Genomic DNA, 18,463 nt, shown 5'->3' on the forward strand with positions numbered 1-18,463 from the left:
TATTGCTCCAAAGCATATGGCCTAATGCATGTAAGCAGGGGCTGAGATGTTTAAAGAGCTCTGCTCACTTGTTTTTGGGGTGTGGCGTTGTCTACCCTCTTATTTTGAAATCATCTGTAAAAGAAGTTGTTCTCTTCATCAGAAGATGACGGTGGAGCTAAGCAGCTTTGGATAGTAGCAAAATGTGTGTGGACCAACCGAGGGTCCTCACCCCTGCCATGTGGACCATGGCAAGGCCACAACAAAGCGTGGTGTGGACCTGCATTTGAAGCAGTGGAGAAGGAAGAATTGCTTTGTCTCCTTCCCTTCTCTCCGCTTCTGCCCGGAACACCAACTGGAATTAATTTTCTCTAAAGAGAGACAAATGTGTCTCTAAATCACCCTCCTTGAGGCATGAAAAAAATGTACTTCAAAAAGAGAAACAAGCTGCATTTAATTCACATAATTAACTTTCTTCATAAGTGTTATCCTTTCTGAGCCAGTAACTATTAGTGAGATTGCTCTTTTTCATGAGGTTCAGACACTCTTTAGAATCCGCTCAAATGTATGTGGGCCCAGCTAGAAATTAAAGCAAAACAGCCCTGGTGCATGAAGGCAGGGAGGTGGCGGGAGGGAGGGATCTGTCCACTGTGCTGTGCGCCTGTGGTTTTCAGTCCACTCGTGGGAAAGATCCAGCGCTTAGGGGCGGTTGTGCCAATGGGTGGGATTGCTTGTGAATGGCATCTGAAAAAACCGAGCATCTCTTTTTGATCAGCAGGAAGGGGGCTGCTTTCCTTAGAAGAAGTTTGCAGCCAGGGTTTATTTGAGGCAAAACTTTGAAGCTATTTAAAAATTAACGAGCTTAATAGGATGCTTTATCTTCATCCACACGAGCAAAATCCTGCTAGGTTCACAGACTCTGATTTCTTCATTGAAATCATCATGGTCCAGTGGGTTCAGAGGGGCAGGATCCCAGGAGTCAAGAGCCAGGTTTGTTTAATTTGTTTCATACAATGCTAGGCACAGTGTTTAATGGATGTTATAGAGTGGCTTCAAGCAAGGCATTTGCCAGATAAAACAAAAATATTGATGACACTTCTCTTTGGCTTTTTTTGGTCTTTCATGGTTCTTCTCTCCCTGGACTGTACCCCAGGCCCTGGGAACCTCCTTTCTCTTCTCTTATTTTTCAGTGCCCTAACTCCCACTCTCAGCCTTCCTTTCCGTGGCTGTATGGTGTTTGGTCCTAGTTCTCCCATGCTTCCTCCATCTCCATCACGATGATTCTGTTTCTCTCCCCAATTCTGACTTGTTACCAGCTCACTGTCCATTAGAGAAAATTAGATTAAGCATACTCCCAGCATGCTGCTGCTGCTGATTAGTCGCTTCAGTTGTGTCCGACTCTGTGTGATGCAGTAGACTGCAATTCACCAGGCTCCTCTGTTCATGGGATTCTCTAGTCAAGAGTACTGAAGTGGATTGCCATGCCCTTCTCCAAGGGATCTTCCTGACCCAGGGATCGAACTTGCATCTCCTGCCTTGTTGGCAGATTCTTTATCACAGAGCACTAGGGAAGCCTCTTCCCAATATACTTGTCTTTGAATAGAGAATAGAGCCTAAGCTGTAGAAAGACACTTGTAATAGGGGAATTTCAAGCCCTGACACACCTGTAAAGGGGAAGGCTGGGAGAACTATCCAAGTGATAGGTTTATACTTGTTTATGAAAGCCACACCTTTGTCTTAGCCCAGTCTTGTGATCCTTGAATTTGGTAGTTAGAAGGGGACCTTCTGGAGAAGGAAATTGCAACCCTCTCTAGTATTCTTGTGGGAAATTCCAAGAACAGAGGAGCCTGGCGGGCACACAGAAGAGTTGGACACAACTGAATGACTAAACAACAACAAAGGGGACCTTCTAGAGTGTTTAGTTCCTTTGTTTTATTTGTAGATCTTATTTGAGACTATTTATTGAGAGTGGATCATATGACAGGTGTGGTGCTGAGCATTTTCATGCATTTCCTTATTTAATCCTTACAATTGCCTTATGGAGCTAGCGCTGTTATCATCATACCCATATTACAGCTGAGATAAATGAGGTTTGGAGAGGTTACAAGCTCATCCAGCCCAGAATTAGAACCTAAGCAGCCGAACTCCAGAACCCAAGGATTGTGGTCAAGGGACAAGCTAAGGATTATAACCCCCTTCATGGAGATGCTTTCTGGAGCCTGGCTGCACTGTCCTCACAAACTGCACTGTCTCCGGAACCCACCTATTCCCACAGAATAGATCTGTCTGTACAAGGGAATGAAGCATCCTTTCCATATTTTGTGCAGTCTCTAAGGGTTACTAACCTTATACAAACCGTAAAGAAGTTCCCAGCTTCTTGGATATTTCTGTTTTTCTGGCCAAGATTTCATTTTAATCATAAAGGCTTGGCTTTGATCATAAAGTTTTATGGGGTGAATGGAGGTTTCAAGTGATCTAAAGGCTTGAAGTCCTTGGAATGTAATTATTTCTCAAAGCATGGAACTTGCTGAATTTTATTAGATAACATATGAGCTGCTTTAACTCTTGAGCTCATGACAGATGTCTATTTTCAGTTATGTTCTTCTGACTTGCCAATATTTTCTTTTAGAATTGAAAACGGATTTTGACTATTTAATGCATTTAGTATTAGAAGAGTCAAGGTTTAAGCTGCAACCTGAAGAATTGAATGGGGGCATATGGAAATGTTTGCAAATTGGGCCTCAGGCTTTTGGATAGCATATCTAAGTCAAATCAGCAGATATTTACTGATTCTTTAGTTACATGGAAAAGAATACAAGTGAATCAGAAGTAATTATAAACTTTGTCTGAAGTGAGCTACCATGCTGGACCAAGCAGCATGGCGACACAAATAATACCTGATTGGAGGAGATTTGTAGGCTGAGGACCAGAAATACTAAAGTAAATCTAGTATGCACAGCTTCAGCCTTCTGAGTTCTATCTACAGTGAGCAGATGAAGGATTCAGTTTGTTGCCTGTGGTCCAGTATGTTCATGCTCTTTATTTAAAAGTTGAATTAACACTGTCTCTATACAAAAGTGTTTACTTCTCTGATCGAATCACCTGGCTTCAAGCTGGGTATGCATTTCTCTAAAATCAGCACCGAGGTCAAAGTTAGGGGGAGGTAAGGTGCATCTTTTTCACCTATTTTAGTCACTGATAGAATTATTTTGTAAAGAAGCATCATCTCAAAACAAAATAGAAACATATCATTTGGAAGGCAATAGATACTTTTTCATAAATTTATGTGACTAAAAGTTGGATACAGATCAAAGTGTTTTTCTTATATGTCTATTCCTGTAGATTCTGCATTTCTTTTTAAGCCCACAGTCAAGAGAAATAGCTTTTCAGATAAAATCATATTCTTATTAGAAACCCACCCCCGTTTTTAATCGCAGCAGTGTGGTCTTGGAATTAGATGATGCATGGTCTAGCAACGTCTAGGAAGTTTTACAGATTACCACAATCTATTGTGTAGAAACCGAAGTTCTAGTTTTCCCCATTCATCGATATTCTGAACTAGCTGTGTTAAGGCTACCCCTCTTCTCTCTTCAGTAGAAATAATGGTGCTGAGTGAAGTAAGATTCTATCCCAAGGCTAGATGAAGGCAAGGTTGTCCTAGCTTAAGCCGGTCCTGTTGACTGCCATGTCCTGTGTGACTCCATTCAGCTTAGGCTTTTAACCAATTTTTGTGCTAAAATTCTCTTCAAGGATGTCCCCCTCTTAAAGGTATGTTCACTCTGATCACCCTCCACCACAATCTGTGCTTGGGGACAGCTAGACGACATGAAACTGGTGTGACTCTGTCCACAAGGAGAGCTCACCTGTTTTTCTCCTGAGCATGGAAGGGGTCTCACCAGCCCTGAAGTGAATTCTTTAGGTACGTTCATCCCACCTGGAGTGGCTGGGGACTTGGTGACAGAGTAGGGAAAAGGGCGTTGATGACCCTGACCATCCTCATTGTGTCATTGCTGAAGCTGACAACTGCTTTTTTCCACTTCCAAGCAGAGGTCAGGGGCTGGCTAGGGCCAGTAAATAGTGACACTTGGTAACCAGATCTAAAAGCCATTGTTCATTATCACTGATAAAGTGTCTGTAAGTTTTACCATAAAAGGTATACTTAGAAGCAAGTCAGAGAATGAACATAACATAATAGTAAGAAATGTAGACGACGGAGAGTAGCTTACACAATAGTAACTGCTAACATATGTGAAGTTTCTGTCAGAGGACATTGTTTCCATTAAAGTATTATTCTCCAACATGGTTTTTTTTTTCTTCTGGAGGGGCTGATTGAAACTTGATTTTTAGATATAATTTTTTCTCCTTCCTTAAAAGTAACCGGGTGGCAGGGGTGCAGTAAGTCTGCTGTGAATGTTGTTGAGACATGTAAGAAGGGAGAGATTCAGACGGAATACACAATTACAAGTTTCTTTAAGTCCAACTGCATTGTGCTTTTACACATCTGGATAATTAACCAAGCATTACATTCTCTCTAGACTATTTTTATGAGTACAGTATGCCCCTAACATGATTTCCATTAGGCTGTTCCAAACATCATTTAAGAACTCAGAATGATTGCAGACCAAGATTCAAAACCACTGTTCAACTGTAATGTTGAGACCTTTTTCTCTCATGGGAGAAATAAAAGATTGAGAGCTGAATTCTGAGATCCTTCTGATGTCAGAGGAAAAGTCTAGGTTTGTTGCTTCTTTAAGCTCCAACAAATACAAGCACAAACAAACATACACTAATATCTCTGGCTCCTCTTGCCAAGGGTGAGCTCAAAATATGGTCACTGAAGTGAAGGAACCATATCAGGATAGTGCTGGAAATCGCAACTTCTTTAAATATTAGAAAGTAATTACTAGGGGCAGACTAAAATCCTGACATGTTGATTGCTAATCAAGTTTGAATTATTATGATGGTTAAATATATTTATCTGACTGAGTTCCTCATTTGAAGGTCACTGCTGAATTCTAAAATAGTATGTGTTCAGATAGTTTCTGGCCACACTTTTCCTCTTTCCGTTTATAATTGCTTTGATGCTGTTCCGAGCTTTTATGAGTCCAGGGTCTGATCCGAAAGTAGAAGGTTAGTGTTAATTCATAGACTTCAGGAACTTCCTTGGCCAGCTGCTGCCCACATTGGTGAACCCCAGCCAGAGATCAGAGAAACCACAGGGCTGATAATTGTGGTTGTCGTTGCTTTATTTGTTGTTATGGGTAGAACTCAGAACAAAAGAGGCAAGAGTTCATAAAATTACAGGATCGTAACTATAAGTCCTAAGGGGCCATATAGTCCATTTCTGATCCATAAGACAACCACACCTAATTTCTCCCTGCAGAGTCTGGGTTTCTATTCTATTTAAAATCATAATGGAGAAGGGAAAACTGGGTAAAATCAAATCAGTTCAGTTCAGTCGCTCAGTTGTGTCTGACTCATTACAACCCCGTGAACTGCAGCATGCCAGGCCTCCCTGTCCATCACCAATTCCCAGAGTCCCCCCAAACACATGTCCGTTGAGTCGGTCATGCCATCCAACCATCTCTCCTCTGTCATCCCCTTCTCCTCCTGACCTCAATCTTTCCCAGCATCAGGGTCTTTTCGCTTGATTTATTGTCTGGTTGTCTTTTAAAGTGCTCACAGTGGTCAGAGAATTGTTAAATCGAGAAATAAATGGTTCAGAAAGAATAAACAAATCTGATCTTGAAAAATAAACAAAGAAAGAAATGTGTCTCAGCAAGGAGAATGAAAATAATTCAAATTTCATTATAATGTTTCGCTATCCATTTTGCATAAAATAATCCTATAATTGTCTACTGTTTTGACAGTCTGAGTCACTCAACCAGTGGAATGATTAATGAAAACAACAGGGAAGGATTTGTCACACTGACACAGGGCAAGGAAGTGTGTGAAAGTCATTAGGAAGCAAAAACCGAGGTAAACATCATCACTGCTAGGTTAGCAGATATGGACTGAACATTGAGGAATCTGTTTTGGACATGGTTATATTACTACCCATGCCCGCCTGCTAAGTTGCTTCAGTCGTGTCCAACTCTGCAACCCTATAGACTGTAGCCAGCTTGGCTCCTCTCTCCACAGGATTCTCCAGGCAAGAATACTGGAGTGGGTTGCCATGCCCTTCTCTAGGCAATCCTCCCAACCCAGAGATCGAACCCCCATCTCGTATGTCTCCTGTATTGGCAGGTGGGTTCTTTACTACTAGCCCCACCTGGGAAGCCACTTATATGAACTACATATATATATATATATATATATGTATACACACACACATATAGTGACTGCAGGGTGCATGTGTGTTCAGTTGTGTCTGATTCTTTTTTTAATTTTAATTGGAGGCTAATTACTTTATAATGTTGTGGTGGTTTTTGCCACACATCGACGTGAATCAGCCACAGGTGCACATGGGTCCCTCCATCCTGAACCTCCCCTCCCACCTCCCTTCCCACCCCATCCCTCTGGGTTATCCCAGAGCACTGGTTTTGAGTGCCCTGCTTCATGCATCAAACTTGCACTGGTCATCTATTTTACATATGGTAATATACATGTTTCTATGTTATTCTCTCAAATCATCCCACCCTCGCCTTCTCCCATAGAGTCCAAAAGTCTGTTCTTTACATCTGTGTCTCTTTCGCTGTCTTGCATATAGGGTTGTTGTTACTCTCTTTCTAAATTCCATATATATGAGTTAATATATTATATTGGTGTTTCTCTTTCTGACTTACTGCACTCTGTATACTAGACTCCAGTTTCATCCACCTTATTAGAACTGACTCAAATGCATGACTCTTTTTTATAGCTGAGTAATATTCCATTGTGTATATATACCACAACTTATCCATTTGTCTGCTGATGGACATCTAGGTTGCTTCCATATCCTAGCTATTGTAAACAGCGCTGCGATGAACCCTGGGGTACCTGTGTCTCTTTCAGTCCTGGTTTCCTCAGTGTGTATGCCCAGCAGTGGGATTGCTGGGTTGTATGGCAGTTCTATTTCCAGTTTTTTAAGGAATCTTCACACTCTTCTCCAGAGTGGCTGTACTAGTTTGCATTCCCACCAACGGTGTAAGAGGGTTCCCTTTTCTCCACACCCTCTCCAGCATTTATTGTTTGTAGACCTTTTGATGACAGTCATTCTGACCAGTGTGAGATGGCACCTCATTTTGGTTTTGGTTTGCATTTCTTTGATAATGAGTGAGGCTGAGCATCTTTTCATGCGTTTATTAGCTATCTGTATGTCTTCTTTGGAGAAATGTCTGTTTAATTCTTTGGCCCACTTTTTGATTGGGTCATTCATTTTTCTGGTTTTGAGCTGCATGGGCTGCTTGTATATTTTGGAGATTAATTCCTTGTCAGTTGTTTCATTTGCTATTATTTTCTCCCATTCTGAAGGCTGCCTTTTCACCTTGCTTATAGTTTCCTTCATTGTGCAAAAGCTTTTAAGTTTAATTAGGTCCCATTTGTTTGTTTTTATTTCCATTACTCTGGAAGGTGGGTCATAGAGGATCTTGCTGTGATTTATGTCAGAGTGTGTTCTTCCTTTGTTTTCCTTTAAGAGTTTTATAGTTTCTGGTCTTACATTTAGCTCTTTAATCCATTTTTATTTTCTTTTGTTGTATGGTGTTAGAAAGTATTCTAGTTTCATTCTTTTATAGGTGGTTGACCAGTTTTCCAAACACCACTTGTTAAAGGGATTGTCTTTTCTCCATTGTATATTTTTGCTTCCTTTGTCAAAGATAAGGTGTCCATAGGTGTGTGGATTTATTTCTGGGCTTTCTATTTTGTTCCATTGATCTATATTTCTGTCTTTGTGCCAGTACCATACTGTCTTGATGACTGTAGATATATGTCTGATTCTTTGCAACCCCTTGGACTGTAGCCTGCCAGGCGCCTCTGTCCATGGAATTTTCCAGGCAAGAATACTGGAGTGGGTTGCCATTTCCTACTCCAGAGGATCTTTTCAACCCAGGAATTGAACCTGCATCTCTTGAATCTCCTGAGCTGGCAGATGGATATATATATATATATTACCACTGAGCCACCCAGGAAGCCCAATAAAACAAAATAAAACTACCCATTTCACATTCTTATTTTCTGTAGGTGATCCACTTGGCAAGTGTGCAGTGGCTAAATCCAAGAGTGGGTCCCAGTTTTGGGAACCAGAGACTCACAGTTATTTCAGGACCATTGATTGAAATGTGATTTGATGTGAGAAATGGGAAGAGTGGAGGCAGCCAAGCCCAGATAGAATTCCAAGTGGGCACATGACCGAAATGCACAGACCTTTGTTTTCATGATTTTAAAATATAGGAAGATGATGTTAACTTTACATTGGCTCAAATTAGAGTAAGTGAAATAACCTATTCATAGTAGATGCTCAGAAACTGAGAGGGTGTTCCTTCTTAATCTCCTGCCTGAATATATCTCAGAGACACATGATGATCACAAAGGGGAAGGGGCCATAAAAATGTGACTGTTTTAGTCTAGATTTGTCATCGCTACCTATAAAATACACACTCTTCTATCTCTGAAAAAGGCAAGTGAGGGGTTTTATTGCCAGGTCTTATAACAAGACAACTTGAGTGATAACATCACTGGAAGGTATACTTTTTTAGCCTTTGTACTAATTTCCAATAGAGAAAAAAGTGTTTAGAAATGTCAGATGAGTCATTCATTTATCAGATGTCTTTTTATGTACCTACTGTGTGCTGGGCAATGTACACATGGTGGAAATAATTATCCATGAAAATGGTAAACTTAGCCTTAATCACATTTGAGTCAAGTTTTCCATAATGTATTTTTAAAGTAAATTATATTTTGTGGTTTATATATTTTTGTGTCCTCTCAAGTATCTGTCATGATACCTTTGACAGAAAAGTTACCGGATAAACCACCACTGAATAAAGAGTATATAATACATCTTTACCAGTGAAATGATTATTCAAAAATGTTTGATTTTGGGGGTCAATTTACAGAAATATTACTTGATTCACCTACTGTCCCTAAAAATAGAATATAGCAAAATTATGCAAGCCAAATTTCAGACATGTAAACACATCTTGATAACACCACACAGGGAAGTTAAAGTGTACTCTTGAGTATGTGCTGTGCAAGTCACTTTAGTCATGTCCAACTCTGAGACTCTTTGGACTGTAGCCCCCAGGCTCCTCTGTCCCTGGGCTTCTTCAGGCAGGAATACTGGAATGGGTTTCTGTGTCCTCCTCCAGGGGATCTTCCTATCCCAGGAATTGAACCTGCGTCTCTTACATCTCCTGCCTTGGCCGGGGGGTTCTTTACAACTAGTGCCACCTGGGAAGCCCACTCATGAGTACACTTTGATTCACTACTTTGCCTAAATAATTATTATTACAAGAGTAGTTCATTAGTGAGGTGATTTTATATAAATTATGGAAATTACATTCTTCTTTCATAATTTGGAGGTGGTTTAGGATTCAGAATAGGTCAGACCAGGTTTGGGGCTTCCCTGATAGGCCAGTTGGTAAAGAATCTGCCTGCAATGCAGGAGACCTGGGTTCGATCCTTGGGTTGGGAAGATCCCCTGGAGAAGGGAAAGGCTACCCACTCCAGTATTCTGGCCTAGAGAATTTCATGGACTGTATAGTCCATGGAGTCTCAAAAGAGTTAGACATGACTGAGCGACTTTTACTTTCACTTTTAAAATTGGGCTTCCCTGGTGGCTCAGCAGTAAAGAATTCTTATGCAATGGAAGGAGATGCAGGAGACGTGGGTTCAATCCATGGGTCGGAAAGATCCACTGGAGAAGGGATAGGCTACCTTCTCCAGTATGCTTGGGCTTTCCTTGTGGCTCAGCTGGTAAAGAATCTGCCTGCAATGCGGGAGACCTGGGATCGATCCCTGGGTTGGGAAGATCCCCTGGAGAAGGGAAAGGCTACCCATTCCAGTATTATGGCTTGGAAAATTCCATGGACTGCTGCTGCTGCTGCTGCTAAGTCACTTCAGTCGTGTCTGACTCTGTGTGACCCCATAGATGGCAGCCCACCAGTCTCCCCGGACCCTGGGATTCTCCAGGCAAGAATGCTGGAGTGGGTTGCCATACAGGGTCGCAAAGAGTCAGACACGACTGAGTGACTTTCACTCACTCCTACACTCAGATGAGGTTTAATTCTGGTTCTTCCACTTAACTTCTTTGAGCCCCAGTGTCCTTATGTTGACATGGGAATAATAACTCCAGCATATGATTGTGGCATGGAATAAAAATGAAAACTTTCCAGAATTCTCAGACTGTGAACTTCAGAGCCCTGGAAAGCCTTGGAAATACTTTGAAAGTTCTACAGGTCCATATGTACCCACCTAATGCCTCTAGTCTATCTAGAACATACGGGCATTACTGATTCTCAAAGGCATGTAAGTTAATTCGAAATTCATTCATTCAGCAGCTGTTTATTGAGCACTCACAAAAACACTGCACCAGGCACAGGGAAAACATTCATAAACAAAACAGACATATCTCTGTGTTCATGGGTCTTCTGTTCTAGTGTAGGTAGAGGATAACAATACACAAGATAATAAGTCTGTTGGAGAATGATAAAGATTAAGATGAAAAAGGAGAGAAAGGGAGTATAAAATATCAAAAAGTAGTGTTACAGTTTTAGATAGGGTGGCCAGGGAGGGCAACTCTGAGAAAGCCTCACTTAAGGAAGTGAGGGAGTTAACCAGATGGATATCCGGGAAAGAGCATTCCAGGGACAGGAACAGTTAATGCAAGGGAAGGAATAGTGCAGATCACAGTTAAGATTTGGTCTGAAAGGGGCTGGAGAGGATGAGCAAGAGGATAGTAGAGGATAATGTGAGGGAAGTGACCAAATCACGTCTGCCTTTATGCCTCAGAAAAAGGACTTGGCTTTTGCTTTGAGAGAGATGGGAAGTCATTAGTGGGTTTGAGCAGAGGAGTTGCTTGATCTTATTTGACAGACCACTGTCTTGAAATTAAACTGGAAGAGCAAAAACAGAGGCCCATTAAGGAGGCTACTCCAAGAATCTAGGTGAGAGATGATGGTGACCTGGAGCAAGGTAATAAAGTACGGATGTGGAAAGACACTGAATTCTGTGTTTGTCTTGATAGAATAGGTAGAGTTGATGAGATTCACTGATGGACTTTTGTGAGGTCTGAGTGAAAGAGGAAAAGAATAGCACCAAGTGTGTTGGCCTGAGCAGTTAGAAGAACAAAGTTGACATTAATGGAAAGGGAGCCTGCAGGGAGGGTTGCAGGGTTGGAGCTTCGTTTTGAACATAGGAAGTTTGATACTAGACTCATAAGTGGAAATGTCAGGAAGGCAGCTTTTTCATGGAAGGAATACAGAACTATTTTAAAATATGACAACCAATAATAGCTCTTTTCAGCATAATCTAAAAGAATTATCATGTTTATGTCCACAAAATATTTCAAAATTTAATAAGAGCCTTTTACTGTAAAAGGCTGAAAACAGAGGTAAGTTCAAGTGACCATTTTAGTGGCCAATAAATATAAGGCCCAAAAATATAAATATATTTTTCCTTTTCCTTTTCCTTTAATACATGTTGATTTCAAATTTTGGCATCATTATACAGATTTTGAAATCTTAACTTTGGCCTTTAGATTTTTTTTTTTTTTTAATAAAGCTTGCAATGGAACTTTCTGGTAAGAGAAACCCTAAGGATGGCAGAATTGTGTTCACTGGTGTCCATGTTATTTTCTTTTTGAAAGAAATTAGAATGTTCACTTAGGCCATGTTCACTTAGTATTTTTTGTGCTTCTAACCTGTAACTTGCATGTCACTTGGTACTGTTTGGGATGACAAAAGAAGGAAGGGACTGAGCTCAGTGCTGTTGTGAAATTTGCAGTGTGAGGTTAAGAATAAAATACATGGTGCAAGTCTTATGGAAATCCTGTTTGTTTGACTGTGATTTTATTTCACCTAAATGTGCCATTTTAGTAGCACCGATATGTGATGGTTTGTTTTAATGTCTGCCCTTCTCAGTCTTATGCTGGGAAGTATGTGCCAGCCATTGCCCACTACATCCATACACTCAACCCTGTGACGACCATGAAGATCAACCTGAAGGGAATTGCTCTCGGAGACGCGTATTCTGATCCCAAGTCGGTAGGTGGCTCTTATTTCCTTTCCATTTTCTTCCTTAAGGAGATGCAATCCCCTTTAATCAGACAGAGGCTCCTCTTAACCCTACAGACCTAATTTCATAAAGGGAAATACTGTTGCTCGAATGACTTTCTAATGATTTAAATCTTCTAATTTTTACCAAATGTTCTATGGTGTCAACTTACTGTGTCAGCCTAGGTTGGCTGTGAGTGCAAGTGTCAGTGTGTGAGTGTGCCTGTGCATGGTATTTGTGTGTATTTTGTGTATGTATGTGTTATATGGGTGTGTGTGTGTGTTGTGTGGTTACGTGGTATATGTGTGTTTGTGTGGTGTATTTGCATATGTTGGGTGGTAGGTGATGCCTGTGAAGTATGTTTGTGTGTTTGTATGTTTTATGTCTGTGTGGGTGTGGTGTATTGTGTATGCATTGTGTGTGTTGTGTGTGGGTTGTGTGTGTGTGTTGTCGTGCTCCACTAATTAACAAGTTACAGAGGGTTATTCTCAAGCAGACAGGCTCCCCTCACATCCCTTTCTCTCCCTGTCGTGTCTGTGTTTGCTTCTTTTCTCCTCAGATCATAGAGGGCTACCCATCATTCCTGTTCCAAATTGGCTTTTTGGATGAGCAGGAGAAAAAGTACTTCCAGAAGCAGTGCAATGACTGCGTGAAATTCATCCACCAGGAGAAGTGGCTTCAAGCCTTTGAAGTGAGTTCTGGTTCCCGCGCTGCCCTGGAGCAATAAGCACCATCTGAGAAGGTCCTGGAAGCACTGAGGTGCCTGGCCTGGTGTTTTAGTGTTAGAGAAGTTGGATCCGGGGTGCTGTCTCAGGTCAGGAGGCAAGACGAGCGGGCTCATAAGGAAGAAAAGGACGATCTGGGTTTCTTTGAATTTACTTTGGCAATATTTTAAACCTGAGATCACCTCGGGGTGTTTATATAACTGTGTCTTTCATTAACTGTTTTGATTTCTGTACATGCTGTGTCGCCCTTGAGGCATCCCTACTATAGGGCAATCAGAAGAAAGGCAACCTGGAAAGTGGATGCATATGCGTCCACATGTGCTCTAAGCCCTTCAGAGGGGAATATCCGCATACGGGGCTCCAGCTGGGGAAGTGGCTGCAGTTTAACAAATGTCACATGTGCCTGTGTGTCTGGAACAAAGAGTATAAACGGTGGTGTGGTCGTTTGCAACTTTTGCAAAGAGCTGTTGGCTTTTGTAAATATCATCACATCACTCTCCTAAAATTGAATTTGAGGATCCAATAATATGATTATGTTCTTGAACCATTTTTTTTTTGGTTGTTTAAAACCTAAGACTGTACTAAATATTAGGATACGGGGGGGACTTTGTTTGCTTGCTGGCCTGTGCAAACAAAGATCATGTGTAAGCAGTCTTCCTTGGGGGTTATGCCACCTTTGCCATAGAGCCATGATGTTTGACCCAGTAAATGTGGTGCGACTGAATTTTGAGGCCTTTAATCTTGTTATTGCAAGCACAGCCTGTCACCGTTAACCTAACAGCACTGTTATTATTAAAGCTGAGGCCTGATATTAATAGTCCTTAAGGCGCTGCAGGTCAGCTGGTTCAGATCAAAACAGGAGACATACAAATTTATGGAGAAGAGTGGGGTAACAAAATGCTGCTCCATTTTACAAATAGGGTGCCAGGGTACTACCTGAAAATCCCCAGAAAGTGATGCTGTGAATTCTGACAGCAGCAAGCTGTGTGAGTGCGGGAGCTCAGGAGGTCCTGGGTCACCCTGCAGGACACTGGTGGGCTCCCCTTTCTGTTCCAAGACCCTTGATATGGCTGCAGTGTGCATACAGGATTTCTTATGCAATTGTGAATGCGACAGAAGAAGGATTTTATCGGAGACATGTTGGGTCATTCTTCAACTCGCAATCACAGTATTTTCAAGACTGGTTTTAGGCTATTTACTATGGTAGGCAGGAAGGGTAAAAAGGACTAAACTTTAAGAATTTAGAGTTAATATGAAATATAACATTAGATGAGGCCCATCTGCACATGAGACATGAGATGTGTTTTTGAAGAAGCATACAGGGATTAAGCAATATCAAGAGCAAGAACATTTGGTAGATTCAAAGGAATAGAGGGACTTCTCTGGCAGTCCTGGGGCTTCCCTGAGAGCTCAGTTGGTAAAGAATCTGCCTGTAATGCAGGAGACCCTGGTTGGATTCCTGGGTCAGGAAGATCCACTTAAGAAGGGATTGGCTACCCACTCCAGTATTCTTGGGCTTCCCTTGTGGCTCAGCTGGTAAAGAATCTGCCTGCAATGGGGGGACCTGGGTTTGATCCCTGGGTTGGGAAGATTCCCTGGAGAAGGGAAAGGCTACCCTCTCCAGTAATCTGGCCTGGAGAATTCCATTGATTGTATGGTCCATGGGGTTGCAAAGAGTTGGACATGACTGACTGACTTTCACTTTCCCTGGCAGCCCAGTGGTTAAGACTTTGCTTTCCAATTCAGGGTCTGGGTGTGAGATCCTTGGTAGGGGAGCTAAGATCCCACATGCCTCACGGCCAAAATACCAAAACATGAAACAGAAGCAATATTGTAACAGATTCAATAAAGACTTGAAAAATGGTCCACATATATTTTTTTTAAAGGTGGGGGGATAAATAAAGCAGATAGATGTCTGTGGTGCATGCTCCAGCAGCCTAAGCACCCACAGAATTAGTGAAACTGCTGAGAAGTTCAGGTGTTTTGTATATTCCGAGACAATGAGAAAATGGCATATGAGGTCTCTCCCAAACCAGATTCACCAGAAAAAAGAGAACCACCCCCTCAAAAAAAAATCCTAAAGGTATGCAATGTCTCTTTGGATCACTGGTCCAAAATTTTGAGTGATAAATGAAAACACTTTTGCTTTTTCAAGGGAAATAAAATGATACTTAAGTAAGTCAGCAAGTAGTGGGAAAATGTGTTTCAACTTATGCAGTTAGTTCAGTCACTCAGTTGTGTCGGACTCTTTGCAACCCCATGGACTGTAGCATGCCAGGCTTCCATATCGGTCATCAACTCCCAGAGCTTACTCAGACGCATGTCCATCAAGTCGGTGATGCCATCTAACCATCTCATCCTCTGTCGTCCCCTTCTCCTCCTGCCTTCAATCTTTCCCATAATCAGGGTCTTTTCAAATGAGTCAGTTCTTCACATCAGGTGGCCAAAGTATTGGAGTTTCAGCTTCAACATCAGTCCTTCCAATAAATATTCAGGACTGATTTCCTTTAGGATGGACTGGTTGGAGCTTCTTGCAGTCTAAGGGACTCTCAAGAGTCTTCTCCAACACCACAGTTCAAAAGCATCAATTTTTTGGCACTCAGCTTTCCTTGTAGTCCAACTCTCACATCCATACACGACCACTGGAAAAACCATAGCTTTGACTAAATGGACCTTTGTTGACAAAGTAATGTCTCTGCTTTTTAATATGCTATCTAGGTCGGTCATAACTTTTCTTCTAAGGAGCAAGTGTCTTTTAATTTCATGGCTGCAGTCACCATCTGCAGTGATATTTGAGCCCCAAAAAATAAAGTCTGACACTGTTTCCCCATCTCTTTGCCATGAAGTGATGGGACTGGATGCCATGATCTTAGTTTTCTGAATGTTGAGTTTTAAGCCAACTTTTTCACTCTCCTCTTTCACTTTCATCGAAGGCTCTTTAGTTCTTTGCTTTCTGCCATAAGTGTGGTGTCATTTGCATATCTGAGGTTATTGATATTTCTCCTGGCAATCTTGATTCCAGCTTGTGCTTCATCCAGTCCAGCATTTCTCATGCTTGTAGTCTGCATATAAGTTAAATAAGCAGGGTGACAATATACAGCCTTGACTTAGTCCTTTCCCGATTTGAAACCAGTTTGTTGTTCCATGTCCAGTTCTAACTGTTGCTTCTTGACCTGCATACAGATTTCTCAGGAGACAGGTCAGGTGGTCTGGTTTTCCCATCTCTTTCAGAATTTTCCACAGCTTCTTGTGAGCCACACAGTCAAAGGCTTTGGCATAGTCAATAAAGCAGAAGTAGATGTTTTTCTGGAACTTTCTTGCTTTTGCAATGATACAGCAGATGTTGGCAATTTGTTTTTTTTTTTTAATTTTTTTATTGGAGGCTAATTATTTCACAATATTATATTGGTTGGTTTTGCCATACATTGACATGAATCCGCCCCAGGTGTATATGAACCCCGCTTCCACCTCCCTCCTCTCCTTATCCTCCCTCTGGGTCATCCCCGCATACCAGCACCGAGCAATTTGATCTCTGGTTCTTTTGCTTTTTCTAAATCCAGCTTGAACATCTGGAAGTTCATGGTTTATATTCTGTTGAAGCCTGGCTTGCAGAATTTTGAGCATTATTTTGCTAGTGTGTGAGATGAGTGCAATTATGTGGTAGTTTGAGTATTGTTTGCCATTGCCTTTCTTTGGGACTGGAATGAAAACTGACTTTTTCTAGTCCTGTGGCCACTGCTGAATTTTCCAAATTTGCTGGCTTATTGAGTGCAGGACTTTCACAGCATCATCTTTTATAATTTGAAATAGCTCAACGGGAATTCCATCACCTCCACTAGCTTTGTTTGTAGTGATGCTTCCTAAGACCCACTTGACTTTGCATTCCAGGATGTCTGGTTCTAGGTGAGTGATCATGCCATCATGATTATCTGGGTCATGAAGATCTTTTTTGTACAGTTCTTCTGTGTATTCTTGCCACCTCTTCTTAGTATCTTTTGCTTCTGTTAGGTCCATACCATTTCTGTCCTTAATTGTGCCCATCTTTGCATGAAATATTCCCTTGGTATCTCTATTTTCTTGAAGAAATCTGTAGTCTTTCCCATTCTTTTGTTTTCCTCTATTTCTTTGCATTGATCACTGAGGAAGGCTTTCTTATCTTTCCTTGCTATTCTTTGGAACTCTGCATTCAAATGGGTATATCTTTCCTTTTCTCCTTTGCCTTTTGCTTCTCTTCTTTTCACAGCTATTTGTAAGGCCTCCTCAGAGAACCATTCTGCCTTTTTGCATTTCTTTTTCTTGGGGATGGTCTTGATCCCTGTCTCCTGTACAATGTCACGAACCTCCATTCATAGTTCTTCAGGCACTCTGTCTATCAGATCTAATCCCTTGAATCTATTTCTGACTTCCATTATATAGTCGTAGGGGATTTGATTTAGTGAATGGCCTAGTGGTTTTCCCTACTTTCTTCAATTTAAGTCTGAATTTGGCAATAAGGAGTTCATGATCTGAGCCACAGTCAGCTCCTGGTCTTGTTTTTGCTGACTGTATAGAGCTTCTCCATCTTTCCTTCTCTATCATTATTTTGCCAACAAAGGTCTGTTTAGTCAAAGCTATGGTTTGTCCAGTTTTTCCAGTTGTCACGTATGGATGTGAGAGTTGGACTATAAACAAAGCTGAGCACCGAAGAAAAATTAATGCCTTTGAACCGAGGTGTTGGAGAAGACTCTTGAGAGTCCCTTGGACTGCAAGGAGATCCAACCAGTCCATTCTAAAGGAAATTAGTCCTGAATATTCATTGGAAGGACTGATGCTGAAGCTGAAACTCCAATTACTTTGGCCACCTGATGCGAAGAACTGACTCGTTGGAAAAGACCCTGATGCTGGGAAAAATTGAAGGCGGGAGGTGAAGGGGACGACAGAGGCTGGATGGCATCAATGGATGTGAATTTGAGTAAACTCCGGGAGTTGGTGATGGATGGGGAGGCCTGGTGTGCTGCAGTCCATGGGGTCATAAAGAGTCAGACTGAGCGACTGAGCTGCTGAACTCCCTCCCTCCCTCCCTCGGTCTTCGTCTCCTCTCAGCAGTTATCTTGTTCTCTTTACCTTAGCTGCTCATTCCCTTTTCCACCTGCAAAAAAAATCTGGCAATCAGTCCACAATCTCAGATGCAACAGATTCAAACTCTTCCCCCACCTGCCACCTCTGGGCCTCCCAGCCCACTTCTCCAAATGTGAACTGTCGCCCTACAACCTCATTGTCTTTCGATCCATGGATCCTACTGCTCCTCCACGGTCCCCCACTCCTGCAAGTCTTAACCCAATGTAAACGCAAGCTCAGCCACACACATTCTCAACCTGTGCCCCCTTTGCACGTCCTCCAACTCCTTTGGCCAAACCACAGTCCTGGCTAAATGCCCCTCTCCACCACTTCATGCCTGCCGTTGTGCAGCTCAACATGACCTGAGAAAAACATACCATGTGCCAATTGTTCTCACTCTCTGTTGATGACTGGGTTTTCAATGCCAGCAGTCCAAAGCTTACTTCCACCAGTTTCAAGCACCTGGGGGT

The 18,463-nt window shown here is 41.8% G+C and overlaps 1 protein-coding gene across 2 annotated transcripts in view; it reads left to right on the plus strand.

Annotated features, from left to right (window-relative positions):
* CPVL (carboxypeptidase vitellogenic like) overlaps positions 1-18,463 on the plus strand; it is a 108,246-nt gene that overhangs the window by 40,056 nt on the left and 49,727 nt on the right. Inside the window, exons 7-9 of one of the 2 annotated variants that reach the window (XM_088832348.1) lie at positions 12,039-12,157; positions 12,333-12,375; positions 12,731-12,862. In XM_088832348.1, coding sequence (XP_088688474.1) covers positions 12,039-12,157; positions 12,333-12,375; positions 12,731-12,862 — 294 coding nt within the window. Of the gene's footprint in view, positions 1-12,038; positions 12,162-12,332; positions 12,376-12,730; positions 12,863-18,463 lie in introns of both variants that reach the window. The other variant, XM_055420956.2, reaches the window with a different exon arrangement.

This window comes from Moschus berezovskii, chromosome 3 (genome assembly GCF_049115385.1).
Source record: "Moschus berezovskii isolate FMDL1 chromosome 3, NW_MosBer_1.0, whole genome shotgun sequence".
Lineage (NCBI taxonomy): Eukaryota > Metazoa > Chordata > Mammalia > Artiodactyla > Moschidae > Moschus > Moschus berezovskii.